We start from the raw sequence: 17,843 nt of genomic DNA, 5'->3' as shown, positions 1-17,843 counted from the left end.
AAAGCCAAGTACCTAACTCATACCACAAACTCTAACAAGAGTGGATGGAACCACTCTGACACCCACCCCGCTCTTTCTGGAGCCGCTTCTCATGAGATACGAACGCGGGTCGTGGCATGCCTAGCTCTGTAGGCGGTAGCTTTTCGCTCCTAATAGATCGGTCTTTTGGGTGTATTGGCTAGCCGCTGTCATGGTATCAGAGCGGCTAGCCACTGACAATATTGACTATAATGCCCATGAGGCTACATAACAAATGTAAGCTGATTAAAAAAATACAACCTATCTAATGTTCTTATACTCATAGAAACATACTAATTTTCTAACACTCTCCCTTCAAGTTGGATAAAAGGCATCAAATATATCCAACTTGGAACATCATTTCTAAAATACGTCCATTGTAGAAATTTTGGTAAAAATTTCAACCACTTGATCTTCAATTTTTACATGAGTAGCAATTTTTTCACTCATAACTTCATCTTGAATAAAGTGGCAATTAACTTCTATATGCTTGGTATATTTATGAAAAATTGGATTGTTTACAATTAATCAAGACTTCATTATCACACTTCATCAACATAGGTAAAGTTAAACCCAAATTCAATAAATTTGCAAGCTATATGAGCCATAGCTCTGTACTCAGCCTCAACACTAGATCTTCTAACTATAATTTACAGTTTACTTCTTCAAGTCACCTAGTTCCCTCTCAAAAATGTATATGAACTAGATGTAGCATTTCTATCAATTTTAGAACTTGCATAATCTGCATCTAAGTATCCTTGAACTTTAGTATGTCCATTATATCTATATAATGATTCCATACGTAGTCCTTCCTTTAATTACTGAAGAATTCTAAGAATAACCTCCACATGAACCCTTTGAGAACTTTCCTTTGTTATATTCCCCACTTACCCCTTTCTATCGGTTATCTTTCTCCTACCATCCTTTTTTTACTCTTGCATACCCTTTTGGGCTTGTGCGTTGCTTCGGTTGGTTTCTCTTTTTATATACATATAGGTGTTTGTCCATTAAGACTTTTTTATGAGTACCCTTAAGTGGATTTTTATCGTCGTCCTTTGAGTAACATGCGTTATCCTTTTTAGTGATTATTATCACTACTTTTGTTTGAAATCCTATGAGGTTGGTTTTGACCTTTTTTATACATACATCACCCATATTATGTCTGATTGGGTTCTTATCCTGAGGATACCTTGATGGAGGAGATAATAAATACAATTACATTTTTTTTTCAAGCTGGGATTACACTGATACCTTCCAATTTGAGGGGAAGAAGTAGAAGAAAGAGGTATGTTATTCCACATGATGTGGTAATTTTTATGTGACCAAAATATTCAAGAAATGGGGAGCACAAAAGATGAAGTTTTTGCATCTATGAATATTTTTTTTCAACACAAGAAAATTGAAGACCAAGAATCCTTTTCATTGCAAACTGATGTTATAAACTCTAGCTTGAGGGGGGTGTTGAAGAACATATATGGAAGAGTCTTACAGGACTCTCACCATAAGAATTCTTACAAAGCCATAATTATTATGGAAGGAGATCTCATAAAAGAGTTTCAGTTAAAAGGTGTTTTAGTTATGTTAGTCTTCTATTTATGTTCAGTTGTTTAATTATGCTATGACTTATCTTTAAGTGTTAGACTTTGGGTGTAATTGGGACAAGGGTAGTTTAATTTTAATTGGACTCTACTACTTTCCTCTATTATAAATAGGGACTCATATACTCTGATTTAAACAAGTTAGTGAAGTTTTTCTCTTTTTCATAAATTCAAAAATATTCACTATTAAAACCACACAACCTGTTAACCTCTTCACAACAATCATTGACTAGTCAAGACAACTTCTAACAAAACCAAACTCAAGAATTATCTGACTAAATTTCTCAAACCAAACACAAGGTCTTTGCTTCAATCCATAAATTTCCTTGTGCAATTTACACACCATACCAGGCTTCCCCTGGGCCACAAACATCGAATGTTGCTTCATACATACTTCTTCAATTAAATCACCATATAAAAGACATTCATCACATTAAGTTTAAGCAAAGGTTACCCCTTTTTAACTGCAATAGAAACCCAAACACTATCAAATTTAGTCTGATGACTGGTGAAAAGGTCTCACATAGTCTACCCCATATGTCTGAGCATATCCCTTAGTGACCAACTATGCCTTGTATCTCTTCATAGGTCCATCAACTTTATGTTTGATAGTATTACACAAACTTTAAGTACCACGAAATACCAATCCATACATTTCTTCTTGCACAACTATAATCCATTTTAGGAGACTATAGAGCTTCAGTAATAGACATTGGTATGGATAGTGATTGTAGATTGGATAAAAAATATTTGTAGGAAGATGAAAAATGATCATAAAACACAAATTTATTGGTAAGATGATGAGTGCATTCTCAAACTCTTTTTCTAGCAACAACAAGTAATGAAGCTTAGGAAACTGAGGAAACTCACCTCAGACGAATAAGATGAACGAGGAGAACCATGAGAGGTGGTTGGATCCATGACAACATCTTGCACATCCTTAGTGATGGACTATGTATCATAGTCCATTGTCTTCATAAGCAAAGGCATTGGCATCTCAGGATTGAAACCACCCATGGGCAAACTAGAATAACAAGAATCAACTTCAAAAAATGATGCATCAACGGATACACACCACTTCTTTGTTTTAGGAACATAGCACCGTGCCCTTTTTGAGAACGATCATAACCCAAAAAATATATTTGGTGGACCAATACACAACTTGTTCTTGTTAGGATTTGAGTTATACCCATAATGTATGCATCCAAAGATCTTAGGAACAAGATAGAAGAGATTACAACCAAGTTTTAGCACATTAAGAGGAATTTTTCCTTGCAAGACCAAAGAAGGCATTCGATTAATTAAAATTATTAATTTAAGGACCGCCTCCCCCCAAGAATGATTTGGGACATTCATACAAAACATTAATATTCTAGTGATATCCATCATATGCCAATTTTTCTTTCACTAATTTCTTGCTATTGTGGAGAATGGACTCATAAGATTTGATGCAATATACCATGAGCTACGCAAAAATTATGAAACATAAAGCTTTTAAGTATTCGTGAGCTTTGTCAAACTGAAACATAGCAATGGAAGAACCTAAATGAATTTGAATTTCAAAAATAAAAAATTGTAAACACATCGAGGACCTCACTCTAAGATTTTAATAAATAAACCCTTGTAAATTGACTAAAGTCATCAATAAAGGTAAGAAAATATTTATGCCCGCTACTACTAGGGGATGAACAATGACTCCATACATCAGAATGAATATGTTGAAATGGTTTAGTATAAATTAACGAACACTTTGCTAGATAGGTTGCTCTATGTTGCTTGCACATGCTTGACATTGAACCTTGGGAGAAATTGAAGAAGACCCAAGGGTTGGTAGAAGGAGGTGCAATTTGTCACTACTAGGATGTCCCAACTGAAGATGTTATTTATAGAAAGAAGTTGAAAATTTTGAGTGCCATAGGAGTGGTGTAACTCTTCTTGGTAAGATAATATAATCCGTTGCTCTCAAGGATTCATCCAATCTTCTTCTTCACCTAGAGGTCCAAAATGGCACACATATGAGAATAGAAAGTGAGAAAATAATTCAAGAATTAAGTAAGTTTACTAACAAAAAGAAGATTATAAGAAAATGTGGAACATATAATACATAAAAAAGAGTGAGAGAATTAGTAGGAATAATACCAATTCTAGCTACTTTCGATGAAGAGCTATTAGCTAAAGCAACATACCCTAGACTTTTAATATATAACAACTTTGAAAAAGAACAATAAATACATGACATGTGAGCTAACACCCAAGATAGGGGTGAAGAATACAAATAAGCTGACATACCTATTTGTACAAGTGAAGCCTCACTAGATGAAGATTAAGTAAAGATAGTGGGACTAGATATGGAAGAAGATTTTTGAAGAAATTGTTGCACAAACTGATGAAGTTCATCTATACTCTTGGTAACAACCTAAAAATTTGTGTTATCTCCTTGAGTGACTTGATGAGCCCATGCATGTTTTCCATACTTTTTCAAGCACTTATCAGACAAGTGATTTATTTTTCCATAATGTACACAAGGCATACAATCTAGTCAACCTCCTAAATATCTAACGTGGCCTCTAAATCCACTTCCACCGCCAGATGATCTAGACACACCATTACTAACAGCCAAACCTGAATTCTCCACCTTATTGCCACCACTTTGAAATGTTGGTTTTATCCTCATAAGCTTGTGTAGCTTCATCATTGGGGCCAATGGCATGAAACAATTGTGTGACTTTAATTTCTTCTCTTTGTCTTTCTAGAGCAACTCTATTAGTCTCAAGAAGATGAAACTTAGCAACCTACTATCATACACCCTCTAGTTCACCTATGAATTGCATAAGTGACTTGTCACCTCTTTTCATAGTTAAAATTTTGAATAAACCTCATAAATTCTAAAAAGATTCTTTTCTTGAGAAAAAAAATTCTTAAAAGCACTCCATATCTCATATGAAGATTCATAAAAAATCATTTGTTTACTGATATGTGCCTCCATATTAATCAAGAGCCAAGACACAACTTGTAAATTTCACCTCTCCATTCTAACGCCATTCGAGTAGGTGGTTATTTAAAAATAAATTTATGCTTCTTCCTAGCAGTAAAACATATTTCTACTGCTCATGCCCATAGAATGTAATTTTCTCCATTAAGTTTTACAATAGTTATCATTCCAAAATTCTCATCCTTGTCTAGTAAACCATCTACACCAATCATTGGGCTGACAACATCTCCTTCAACTATTATATAAATTTTATAAGAGACCTATCCCAACACAAAGCTTTCGGTTTTAAAAAATCTAAATGGTTATGCTCTAATACTATGAAATTTTGTTTGAGAGAATAGGTTGATGAATTCCGATTAGACTGGGTTAGATGAAAACAATAAGAGAAAGACTTAGAGTAAGAGATCGAAGCCTCTCAACTAGGATTCTATAATCCAACTCGGGCACTTTAAGTTATTTATATTTCCAACATTACATATTGACTACAATGACTATGAGACTACATAATAGATTTAAACTAAATAGGCAATTACAACCTAATTAATGTTCTTATACACATAAAAACATAATAATCTTCGAACAATTATCATCATCACGATCTTTATATTTGTGTTTTTTCTCTCTTGTCAAGCAGTGTTCGAAGAACACACTAAGCTCATATATTTTTAAATTATATTTCTAATTGAGTCACCTTATAGAAAGTTAAGTGGCGATTCTGGACATGTCGATCGAACAAATTGATCTAACTAACTAGAAGATGTAGAGTTGAGTCCCAAAACCTTGTTTTATGCAATCTTATTATACTTCACTTCCAAAATATAATTTACTCAAAGATTAATATTTAGTTATAATTTTGATATCATTCTAAATTAAAATAAACAGGAAGAAAGAGGTACAATTATCCTTATTCTTACCTTTAGTTTTATTATTTCTTATTTATTCTCCCATGTAAGCAGAAGAAATGTCTTTTGGTAGTCATTATAATTTAATAGAGGGAAACCAAATCCTCAATCTCTACTAAATTATTCAAATGTTGAGTGGGCCCATTTTGCCATCATCATGATTGGACAAAAAAGCTGTATTCATTGTACAATCCAAAGCATCTAACAAATCAATTTACTTTCTCTCTCTTACTTCTATTTGGAAATGATTGCTTTGAATGGAACGGCTGGGATTGATTCTACACTAAGAGTTTGATCAACAACAGTCTTCTGACCACGCTAGGGTGCCCTTTTTAATGAAACAAGGGCTTAGATTGTTGAAATTTGATGTGACATGATACACTAACGAGACAATCAATTTAACCTTTATGACTTTCATCTCATACCTTCAATTATTTTGATTGGACCCATAATTTATTTTACAAAAATTAATATTTTTAAATATTTAGATAATAATAATAATAATAATAATAACCACGGAATAAAATTGATATGAAGGGAAGAGTGGGTGAGGTGTAATTATTTAGAGGGAAGTAGGCAATCAGAATATTTTCTAATTCATGTGACAAAAAGTTCCCCTCACTAATGCCTGCCACATCCTACCTACATTCTGCTTTTTGACCATCAACCCTACTCTTTCGTATTCGAATCCAATTATGATCAATCACATCAAACCCCCCCTTTTATTATTGGGATGTTTGGTAAATAAAAAATATATTAATAGAATAATTTTTAAAATTTTATATTATATTATATAAATAAAGAATAATAAAAAAACTCCTTAAATTTAAAGAATTTATTATTTATTATTTTAATATATATAAGTTAATTAGGTAATATTATTGATGGGTTTGGTATAACCCATCCTCTTTGCATCCAAATTGTTTCCCAAACCACGGTAAAATTGAAAACTTATTGTTGAGTTTTCCTATTGGATAAGGTCTCCCCACACCCATAACCATCCCTTTTTGTATTTTTTTGTGGTTCAAAGTTCTTGTAATAATTGCTGCTTCGATTAAAAAATTATGATGCTTTGTATGAAAAAGGATTCCACTAGTTTAATGCATAAGTATGTAGAAGAGCCAAAGGGTTAATTTTCATAAGTGTTTAGATAATATTTGATCACATTTTAAAATGTATAATTTAATCTATAGACATAAGTATGTAGGTGTTTGACTGCATTCAAAATTAGTCTTACTCTTTTAAACAAAGTTAGGCCTTAAAGTATTGTTTTTCACATTCAAGAAAAGGTGTTTTTCGGAATCCGATCGAAAAGAAAATAAGAATTTGACTATTATTATTCTTAAAAATAATTAATAAAAATAATAATTTGATTTATTTTTAGTAACTATTTTTTGAAATAATAACAGTCAAATTCTCATTTTATTTTTTTTCCAAACGGATCCTAGGGGCTTGCCCATGTCATTTCGAAAGGCAACGATAGGTTGGATCAGATTTAACTTGTCCTAATTCGATAAGATTGATATATAACTTGTATTGAAAACAAAAGGTGGAAAACAATTTTGGATGCTTCAAACTCCAAATTGACAAAAGAAGGTCAAGAACATGGAACAAACTGATTTAAGCTTTTAACATAAATGAACAAAGTGGGTGAAGCACTCATAACATTCACAAAACTGATTTTTCTTCCCCAAGCGAAATTTTGTGCCATTTCAGGCCAAATACAAAAAAAGCTGAGATTCTTGTCACCAACTTTCTCTTGAATTAGATTTCCTACCCACATCTCTTTCAATTCCTTCACCACTCCACTGAAGCTGATCAATTCAATTGCAAAACATAGAAACTCAAGTCGCATGTATCTTCTTTGACATTTGTTGGTTTTGAATATTAAGTATTTGAATTTCCTCGGGACCCACGTCAAAGAAAATTCTTTTCCAGGATTCGCCGTCAATGTGGCTACGCGCTCGTGGGAAAATTCTTTCTTGGTTCGGGAATTTGTCTCTTTGTTGCCTCCCTCCCGTTTTTCAATGACGGCTCCTGTTTTCAAAAGTAAAATTCAAATAAAAGAAACCGACGCGGCTTAAGAAGGGTAATACCGTCAAATGTGGGCTTTGCTGCGTGTCTTCTGTCAGCTACTAGTCAATGTCGACAAGGACGGAAAATTGTTAGACGTATTAACGAAAATACCCTTTGAAGCTTTGAAAAAGAACGGATTGTTTGTTTGAACTCCAGACTTTCCTTCACGTCATCTCTTTCTTTCCTTCTTTTTCTTTTCCGCGTGACTGCCATTTACTAACGTGTCTAGATTTTAATTATCCAAGGGAAAAGCGTTTCCTTATTTGAAATGCGTCAGGAGAAAATAGGAAAATATTTGGAGTCGTTCAGTTGCAAACCACAATGTTTCAGTGCTCCGTCGGTGACTACCCAAACAGTCAACATCGCATTTAGTCAGTTTCGCTTTCGTAAGAAATTCGTTCTTCACGTCCCTTATTTTTATTTTATTATAATAAAGTTCGGTTTAGTATTTTACAACTTTTTACCCCCTCACCACCGAACGTACGTACCGCCTAATCTGCGACAGGCGTCAAATGCCGCCCGTCTCTCTTTCTCTCTCTCTCTCTCCTCTCTCTCGTGATTTTGGTCTTAGAGTTCTGTATCCGGTACCCCTTTCTTATGTGTACTAAAACTAAAAAACTGGGCTCAGAGAGGGAGAAGTGGGGGATAGGAGAGAGAAAAGAAAAGAAAGGAATGAATGATGTTGGGACGACGATGATGCCACTCGCTTCTGCAACCCGACGACAGACACACCGCTGGCAAGATTCCCCCTTCTGTACCTCATCTTTTCTCTTCTGCTGAAACCCTAGATCTCTTCTTTCTTCTTCCTCTTCTTCTTCTCCTCCCCCCCTTTTTCCCCCTTCCTCATCATTCTATTCACTATCTCCATGGTCTCTTCTAGATCTCGTACACACCCCCTCTATCTCTTTAGGTCCCTTCATTTCCGTTTATAAGGTTCATCATTTTGGGTTTGGAGCTTCTAGCATATGGGCTGTACGGGCTCTAAGCTCGACGACCTGCCGGCGGTGTCTCTTTGCCGCGAGCGGTCTACCCTGCTCGATGAAGCTATTCGCCTGCGATTCGCACTAGCTGACGCCCATGTTGCCTACATCCACGCCCTCCGCTCGATTGGCTTTTCCTTGCAGCGCTTTTTTGATGGCCCCTTTGACGCTCCGCCTTCTCCCGTCCTGCCCCTTCCTACTCAGAGAAAAGGTGATCCGGATCCCCTTCCCGTTCCAGATCCCGATCTCTTCCCCCGCCATCCTGCTCCTGCCACCATCTCTTCACCGCCTCGTCACTCTCACTCCAATTCTGACCCGCACATCCATTTCCACTCCGACTCCGACGATGAAGCCTCGCATCTCTCCGACGAAGACTCGTCTCCTTTGCACGACCACGAGCCGCATATCGAGTACAATTATAATTACAATTATATGAAGAGCCAGCCGCCGCCCGCATCTGTGTCATATGAGCAGCATCCCCGAAATCCCCAGACTGTGCAAATGACCGAGTCCTCTTATGGTTATGCTCCGTATGCTTACCCTAATCAGAATCCTAACGCGTACTCTTATCCGGATGCGTACCCTCCTTATGGTGGTGGAATGAACTCCTTTTTTGGTTCTCCGTCGGCTTATCCTGGGTATCCTTCCTCTTCCTCTGCACCGCCCCCGCCACGACCTTCTGGCGGTTCGGAAGGTGCTTCGTCTTCCAAAGCCCCTCCGCCTCCACCATCTCCGCCAGGAGCCTCCCCTTGGGATTTCTTGAACTTTTTTGAGTCTAATAATGATAGCTTTTATCCGTCTCAGTACACTCCCAGTCGTGATTCGAAGGAGGTGAGAGAGGAGGAAGGCATACCTGATTTGGAGGACGAAGAGTTCCAGCACGAGGTAGTTAAAGAGGTCTACGGCGAGCAAAAGTTTGTGGACACTACCGGTGCGGGTTACTCGAAAGTGGCGCCCGTGGAGGATGAGAAGAGGATCAGCGGGGATGGGGAGGAAGGTGCCGGTCTGGAGTATGAAGTACATTTGATGGATAAAAATGTGGTGGAAAAAGAAGTGAAGTCAGAGGAGCGGAGCAATGCTGCTACCTTTAAGGCTCGTGGTTTGCTGGGTGTTTCAGATGTTGTTAGAGAAATCAAAGCCCAGCTTGATAGAGCCGCAGAATCGGCCAATGAAGTCTCCAAGATGCTTGAGGCTGGTAAACTTCCCTACCATCGGAAGGGTGCTGCACACAGAGGTAAGAGGTCATTTTGAAAACAAGTCGATTCTTAAAAATCTCTTAAGAAGCAGTTTCTTGTTTCTTTCTCCAGGGGGAGCCTTCTGCTAACTTTTGCTTTTGCCGTAAAACTGTCTTCGCTTGAGCTTGGGTTTCTGTCTTCATTTTTTTTTCCTTCTGAAAATGACAAGATATAGGAAGTGATCATAAAAAAATGCTCTTCGTTACAACATATGTGAACGTGATCTTTATCCGGAAGTTAATTATATGTGCTCCGTATTTTTTTCTGCAGCATCATCCAAGATGTTCAACGTAATTACACCATCTTTATCGGTAGTGGCTTCTCAACCTTCAACATCTAAAAGCGGGGAGTCGTCATCAGCAGGAAAAGGTGGTTCTTTCTTAGTGGACTTGGATGAAGACAAGGGGATGGCAACAGGAAACCTATCCTGTACATTGGAGAAGTTGTTCATTTGGGAGAAGAAACTTTACGAAGAAGTCAAGGTATGCTCGTCTGAGCTAGTTAATCCTACAATCTTTGGACAGACCCCTTATCTTGCTGCTTTTATCTTCTTAAAATTTAAATTTCAGTAACTGATCTAGACTGCCTTTAACTGATCTTTGTAGTATAAATGACGTGGTGGACTTGATTATTTAATTTTGGGTGAGGGATGGTGGAGGAGGAGAATAGAAGTAGCATTATGATATATACCCTTTATATTGTTATTGAAATTTTAGTGGTGGTGCTTATGAGTCGAAATGAAAGCTCACACTCCTGACCTTGGTACTGTGGGCAAATATTTTTCAAATGATGATGGGCATGTCAATTTGGGTTTCTACTATCAAGTCATTGGATAATTGAGAAAACCGCTGATTCAATGGTATTCTATGCATTCGAACATTCTTGAAGTTCATGTGGTGTCACAGTATCGTGAGAGAATTTATGCAAAATTGCTATTGTAGTTCATTGGCGGCTTTGTTTCAGTTGGCTAATTTCAACGAGTACCTCTAAAAGACTACTAGTTGATCATGTTTTATTGTACTTATAGTTTACAAAAGAGTTATATCTGGTACTTGTAGATCTCAGAAGTGGTTTTACATAGAGATTACTGACTTGTCTGATAACTTTGACTGCAACATGAAATGATTAAATTGTTTAACTGAATATGCTTCTCAACACTCACTTCAGATATGGTCCTGACCTGGTTTTGAAGAATACCAGAAACTATTATTGTTTGAAGTATCATCACAAACTATGTTATAAATATTGTACAAAAAGTAGTGTAAACTAGAATTAGGTTATTTAGCATTCTGATTTGTTATTTTTTTGGTCCTGTTTGTGATATTTATGTATAGAGGTATGGGTGTTGGCTGTAATATCTTGTATATAGTAAAGTTAAGATGCTGTCTGACACTATGTTGACATCTCTCACTCATTCTCTCTGTCTTTTTTTTTTCTTACGTTTTAGTCTCTATCTCCCTCTTACTAAGTCTCCTCCTTTTGTCTTTTATTTCCTTCTTTGCCTAACCTTAAACAAGTGTTCCTTCTTTTCTGCACCAGGGGTGGGCGTCTTGGATCAGATACTTTATTGGGACCCTTGAAATCCGATACTTCTCAGTCGATACGTCATTCGCTCTAAGATTCTATAACTAAATTAGCAACTTTTAGGTTCAATTATTCATTTAATATAATCTAATATTGTTATAAAAAATCTGTGATCCATCTTTGGCCAACTTCTTTAGCTAATTCATCAAAAAAAGAAAATCTTTGGCCAAGTTTTTTCTGTAAGCTTCCGCTGATGTCACTGTAGGCTCTTTGGTATTAAAGATATCTGGAATGCGACACAGAAGTAGCCAGCAGATTGTCTTCATTCTGACCTCTGGTATTTGTTGCATAATTGGTTACACACAATGTAGACAAGTCCACTTTTTCCCCATTGAATAATTGCTTCATCTACTCCCTATACTGTTTCAAATCTTATTTTGCTTATGAACATTTTAAGCAATAGGCACAGTCCCAGTAAGGCATCTCAAAAGTCTAGTGTTCAAAGAGGTGGGTAGCTGAACTTAGAGACATGTGAGGTAGCTGATGAGGATTGACTATATTTCAGACTCCAACTTTTTATATATTTTACTTATGGTTGTCAATGTGAGAGTGTGTGAATGCTTCTATAATAAAAGAACAAAATTGATCCAGTGTTAGTTGGCATAAATAGTAATTTCAGCTACACGAGATAAGGTATTCTTATGCTTGTAAGTATTATTAAGAAAGTTTTTGCTAATTCTGCCAGTGAGGGATTTGAGGTTGCATATCAGGGGTGGTGGTGTTTTGGTTCATTTGCTGATTGTTAATTAGCTGGGGCTCTTGTTGTGTTCTTATTCATCTTGTGAATGAATTGTTTGTAGACTTGGTTAATTATGCAGGATAGCACAAAAGTTTAGTGTGTTTAAAATTCTTGTGGGACTCTCATCAGGACAGATATCTCAACCATGATTCATGACATCAGATTGTACCCAAAAACATATTCACTTTTAGTTGGCTGGTTGGTTGAATGCTATAAGTTTTATTTGGGGGAATGAAGTTCGTAAGTTGTATTTGATCCCTCTTGATCAGGAACATTCAGCGCTATTGCAGTTTGTTTCAATGGATGGACTATTATAATGTGACAATCTTCCTTTCAATAATTCTTTGTGTAGACTTGAATATTTTTTTGTGTGCACAGATTATTGCAACAGCTCTAAAGTTAAGCTTGCTTTCTTAACATGATTATAGGAAGTAATTGATGAAGAATTACGTTTAGCACTACATATTGTTGTTAGATGTGAAATTTAATATCTTAAACTTTAAATGTTGAACTTGTGCATGATGCTTGTCCTTCTAAGCTGATGATCCTTTAGAGATGCGGGTTACAAGATTTTGTAGAGAGAGCATGGAGATAAGTTGAAGAGGAAAAATGTGTTGTTACGGTATCTCATAAAATCCTAGCACAGGCAACAAAGGGCATTTTGATGGCATACCTTACACCTTACAACATAACGTGTGTTTATTGTTTTACACTCAAATGTCTGGAGGCGTTTTCTTCCTACAGTCTGTCAGCTACTCCATTTGTCTCCCACATCTCTCTCCTCAACCCACCCCGCCAAAAAATATAAAAACTTTCACTTTGTGCTCTCTATGTACTTGTGATGATTTCTTGATCTATGGGCTGGGAGTTGTACCTGTTGACATCTCTTTATATTTTTTGAATCCTGATGCAGTAGATCTTGCTTTTCTAAAACAGCTGACTAATCTTCATCTGAATTTTATCTTTAAATATCATCAAGATGTCTGGAGATATATCAAATTGAGTTCAACTATAGATATTAAGACTAAAAAATGTTAGAAAGTCGTACATGTCATGTGCTATCGAAGCATATAGTGATGTATTTTGTGGTTGACTAATTTCAATTTACATCTTCGTTTATACTGAGTTTCCAATGGGCAAGCATGCAGCATCATATTTTATTCTTCTTATCTGATATTAAAAGAGAGTTTTATATGTATAAGACAGTTTCATGTTTTTCCTGTTCCTATTAAATGTCAAACTGTGAGCTGTTAGCAAAAATATATTTGGAGATATGGAAAATGAGATAGCTGAGCAAAAACTGTCACTACCATAATCCTTGTACTTGAGCTCCTAATTGGATCCTCATGACTTAAGGTGCCAGAGATAACCCTTTGTCCTTGTGTATCTCAGTGTAAGAGAAGAGGTTCTGTAAGTGGGTTTTAAGAATACATGCAAAGACCTAAGGTCGTTTGGTCTAGTGGTATTCTCTTTACATCAGATGTGTCAGGTCGCAAGTTCGAATAGCGCCATGCCCCTCTCAAAAAAAAAAAAAAAAAAAAAAAAAAAAAAGAATTCATGTGAAGTCACTGGTAGTTATTGATGCAGAAGTTTTGTGTTGTTAACTTTGTGAGGACCACTTTTCACTCCAACACCTTGTTGTGGAGGAAGACCCTCTTTCCTAGGTTTGTTTTGTACTACCCTCTTCTTTTAATAGTATATATGTATCATTTAAAAAAAAAACTTTGTGAGGATCAGAAATAGGAAGATTTATGAACAGATGGATTAAGTAAGGTTTTGGTTTGCTCAGAGAGAAAATTGTTGAAGCAATGGTTTTGATATCACATTCACACTTATATATACAGAGTGAGAGAGGAGGGAGGGTCATTTTTTATGCTTTCTAAATTGGTCTTGTACCAAGTTTCTGAACTTTTAATCTTCTGCTTGCAATTGAATTGTATTTTTTGTCCACTCACTGTTAAAAACGTTTGTCTTCTGACTTTTCTGAAAGAAAACATTTTTTGTTCAGCCAGCTCAAATGCTCAACTTTTGAAATTCAAATATGAACAGAAATGCTTCATGTTCAAGTTGTTTCTTAGTTCTCATGATACTCTGTGTGAACCACTTCTTTTGAGCAGGCGGAGGAAAGGATGCGAATCATCCTGGAGAGGAAGTGCCGGCGGTTAAAGCAGTTGGATGAAAAGGGTGCAGAGGCTCATAAACTTGATGCTATTCAAACCGTGATTAGGAAATTATCAACAAAAATTAGAATAGCTATACAGGTTGTGGACTCCATATCAAGTAGAATAAATAAATTACGGGATGAAGAGTTGTGGCCGCAGATCAATGAATTAATTCAGGGGTATGTTCTTATTTTCTTTTTATTATGTGTCTAATCTACTGCTAGTCTTACTACTGATTTATTATTTTCTTCTTTCTTTAAATTGAGAATTCGATAGATTCAGAATTCGCATTATCCTACCTGAGCTTTTGTGATTTATCTTCTTAGTTATTTTATGGTTTTTATTTATTATGTCCGAGTTCTGAAGAACCTTTCTCGTGAGTTTTGCAGCCGTGGCTGGAGCTCATGTAGAAGTGCACAAGTTTGAAAAACCTTCCCCTGTCCTGTGAAACCTTTCCCTGTGAACACCTGTGTACAGAAATTCAACCTCATTGGTGACCTGTTTCCAACTCTCCCACCCTGTCCCCACATCTCTGGTCCATTCCTGCAACGGCCTATGGCTATTCCAGCTATCTTTCTGTAAATATTCTTGTTTAAAATTCTTTATCTTTTTTTTAATGTTACTTCAGTCTTTTCATTTAATGAAAAGGGCGTTGGTGCCATTAAGTTTTGTGGCCAAACTTTTTCTTTTCCTCGAATACTGTCTTAATGTTTTTGTAATGAAACCATTATATGTTTTTTTCGTCAAAAAATCATTATGTCCTTTTGAAAACATTGAGGGTATAGTAATAAGACCCCATGGGTCAGGTTCAGCAAAACCTGTCCATGCTTGGATGAATCATCCCCTCCTTTGGCAGTTTGGGTTGGGACAAATTCCATGTGTAACCTGTCCTGTGTGTGTCCCTAAGCTCATTGTCTCATGGAGGGTGCTTTTTTTTTTTTTTTTTTCTGAAAATGAAAGTTAGTCAAGTTTTATAATTTTCATCAGTTGCTTGCAAGTTTATAACATAATATATTTGGTCGATCTGACTTTCCCTTCCTGATGATTTGTTTCAAGTCATTAGGTCATTTTTTCACCATGTTCTTATCTAGTATTTTCTGTGGATTGGTTATTTAGTTGCAGACGAACTCCTTTTTTCCATGGTGCTATTTGTGAATGCCTTCATTGACTCTTTCCTAATTTGTTCTTTTAACTCTTTGATTTAAAGTGTTCCTATTGTTTCCTCCTTTTCTTTCATTTTTGTTCCTTGTCAACGTCAGCTAGTTCAATTCAGAAATTAATTATCTAATACCGAGAATCAGCGAATTACAACTTTTCTCTTCGAAGGGGTCATTATTCTGTTCCATGGTGTCATTGTTTGGAAGATTCCTTCTTGGTAGATATTTTCTTATTTGTCAAGTAGGAAAGACTTTATTTCATAAAAAAAAAGTAGGGACGACTCTAAGATAGAAGGTTGGTTTGGCAATGCGTATAGTGGTTGATCCTGGCATCCATGCCTGTCCTCTGCACTTTTCTTGATGGTGTTTTGTTGTAGTTGTTCACTGGCTCATTCACCAACAGATATCCTTATAATCTATTTATTGCCAGACAGGCTGATAAGCTCTCATTTTGCAGGTTAATTATAATGTGGAAACTTATGCTTGAGTGTCATCAAAGCCAGTGTCAGGCCATATCTGATGCTAGAAGTCTTGATGCAATAGCATCCAGTGAAAAGCTTGGCCAATCTCATGTGGAAGCTACTCTTCAGCTTGAACGTGATCTTCTGAACTGGATTTCTAGTTTTTATATATGGGTCTGTACTCAAAAGGGTTATGTCAGAGCATTGAATGGTTGGCTCTTGAAGTGCCTTCACCAGGAACCTGAAGTGACGCCTGATGGGGTTGCCCCCTTCTCTCCAGGTCGAATTGGTGCTCCTCCTGTGTTTGTAATCTGTAATCAGTGGGCTCAAGCAATGGAAAGAATATCAGAGAATGAGGTTGTTGAGGCCATGCAAGCATTTTCTGAAAGTTTGCTTCTGCTGTGGGACCGACAGAAAGCAGAGCAGCAGCCCATGGCGATGGCCAATAGGGACATGGATAGAAGGATGAAAGTGTTAGAGAAAGAGGAACAAAAGATACAAAAGGATTTAGATACAGTAAATAAGAAGCTAGTATACGTCTCGGAGCAAGTTGGGGCTCCTATACCTGAACAGATAGTGCATAAATCCCATTCAGCAAGTAATAGCAGTTTACAAGGTGGTTTGAAACTGATCTTTGCAGCCATGGAGAGGTTTAGTGCTGATTCTGTGAAGGCATATGAGGAACTTAGGGTGCGCACTGAAGAAGATAGGCTAGACAGGGAGAAGGCTAAAATCCCGTAGAGTTTTTATGGAGAAGGCATGGAACTATCTGTGTTTTCTTTGGACTTCACTGGAGTCTCCAATCTGGGGTTTAGTGCTTGTATAAATTCAAGTGCCCGGGCCTTACAACGTGAGCTCTAGTTTTGTACTACAATTTTGGCGGACCGCCACTCCTGCTGGTAAACATGGAGGAACCTGCAGAATGCACTTTCTTGCAGTGATCATATTGGTTAACCCAATCCAAACAGTTTTGAGTTGCAAGCTCAATCAAGGAACATGTTGAGCAAAGAATTCTAGCTTTTGGTTCACGAGTGCAATGGACTGGTCCACATTCATATTCATGCTGCATAGTCATATAGTCAGGTATTGCAGTCTTCCCTGTAGTTGGGAGTGGAAGGAGGTGGTCTACCTCCGGCACAACGCGGTCACTTACAGATTCCCCTTTGGTTGTTTAAGTAACGACAAAGAAGGTATCAGACAGGAGCCCTGAAGTTTATGCTCGAAGAGCTGAGAATTAACACCTGGGGAAGGAAAGAAAGTTAATAAAAATTACAGTTGCAGGAAAGGAATAAGGTAGTAGTGCCAAGTGGATATTTATACAAGTCGCTGGTTTGTTGAATATACTGAGAGAGAAATCGTTCATGTTGGCCTGGTCATAAGACAGTGTCATATGTACTTATAACCAAGCGATTATATCTCTGTTGTAAATTTTTGGGCGAAGGTAGCCATCAATGGGAGGAAGACCGAAGGTATGGGGCTGCAAGGAAAGAAACGAACGGAGGAGATGGGAGTGTACAATATGGGGATTGAGTGCACATCATTCATATGTTTGTCAAGCAATCTGTGCTACTAAAATGTGGGTGTATAAGAAATAAAAGCTTAACTTATTAATTGAAATTGTGAATAGATATTCCTGCTTAATGCTTACCTGTTGTTTCTGCAAAACAGGTCTGACCATCGACCTGGAGAGATATTCAGGTAGTGATTAACTGGCAAAAAAAAAAAAAAAGCTGGTGATGGTGTTATTATGACCAAATATTTGAAAGAAATTAAAACAAAGTTGGGGGAGGGGTCTGCCCTTGCTGTGCAGAATGGCAAAGAGGGATCAAACAAGTTCTGTAGCAGTCTTTTTTGAAGTTACAGGGAGGTTTGGTGGAACTACTCCAATAACTTTATTTGATATCAGTTGAGATGAAACCTTCAATAGTTCTGAGTTTCC

General features: G+C 36.9%; 1 protein-coding gene across 1 annotated transcript; it reads left to right on the top strand.

Moving 5' to 3' along the window:
- Window positions 1-8,194: 8,194 nt before the first annotated feature.
- Window positions 8,195-17,515, top strand: LOC137944718 (protein ALTERED PHOSPHATE STARVATION RESPONSE 1). The gene is made up of 4 exons (XM_068790440.1): window positions 8,195-9,800; window positions 10,072-10,283; window positions 14,242-14,465; window positions 15,901-17,515. Exons 1-4 carry the CDS (start codon window positions 8,552-8,554, stop codon window positions 16,643-16,645), a joined length of 2,430 nt encoding a protein of 809 aa, XP_068646541.1. The 5' UTR covers window positions 8,195-8,551; the 3' UTR covers window positions 16,646-17,515.
- The last annotated feature ends 328 nt before the right edge of the window (window positions 17,516-17,843 follow it).

Source organism: Aristolochia californica, unplaced genomic scaffold (genome assembly GCF_029961685.1).
Source record: "Aristolochia californica isolate CCGP_79_NKW_82.1479 unplaced genomic scaffold, dmAriCali1.0.hap1 SCAF_11, whole genome shotgun sequence".
In the NCBI taxonomy this organism is placed as follows: Eukaryota; Viridiplantae; Streptophyta; class Magnoliopsida; order Piperales; family Aristolochiaceae; genus Aristolochia; species Aristolochia californica.
This window is presented reverse-complemented; position numbering and strand designations above follow the sequence as displayed.

What these genes read in the sequence shown, in the direction of transcription:
- LOC137944718 (XM_068790440.1), top strand. Translation starts at nt 8,552, where the DNA reads ATGGGCTGTACGGGCTCTAAGCTCGACGACCTGCCGGCGGTGTCTCTT. An exon ending in GAAGGGTGCTGCACACAGAG is followed by an intron (nt 9,801 to 10,071) that starts GTAAGAGGTCAT and finishes TTTTTTCTGCAG; the next exon opens with CATCATCCAAGATGTTCAAC. An exon ending in AACTTTACGAAGAAGTCAAG is followed by an intron (nt 10,284 to 14,241) that starts GTATGCTCGTCT and finishes TCTTTTGAGCAG; the next exon opens with GCGGAGGAAAGGATGCGAAT.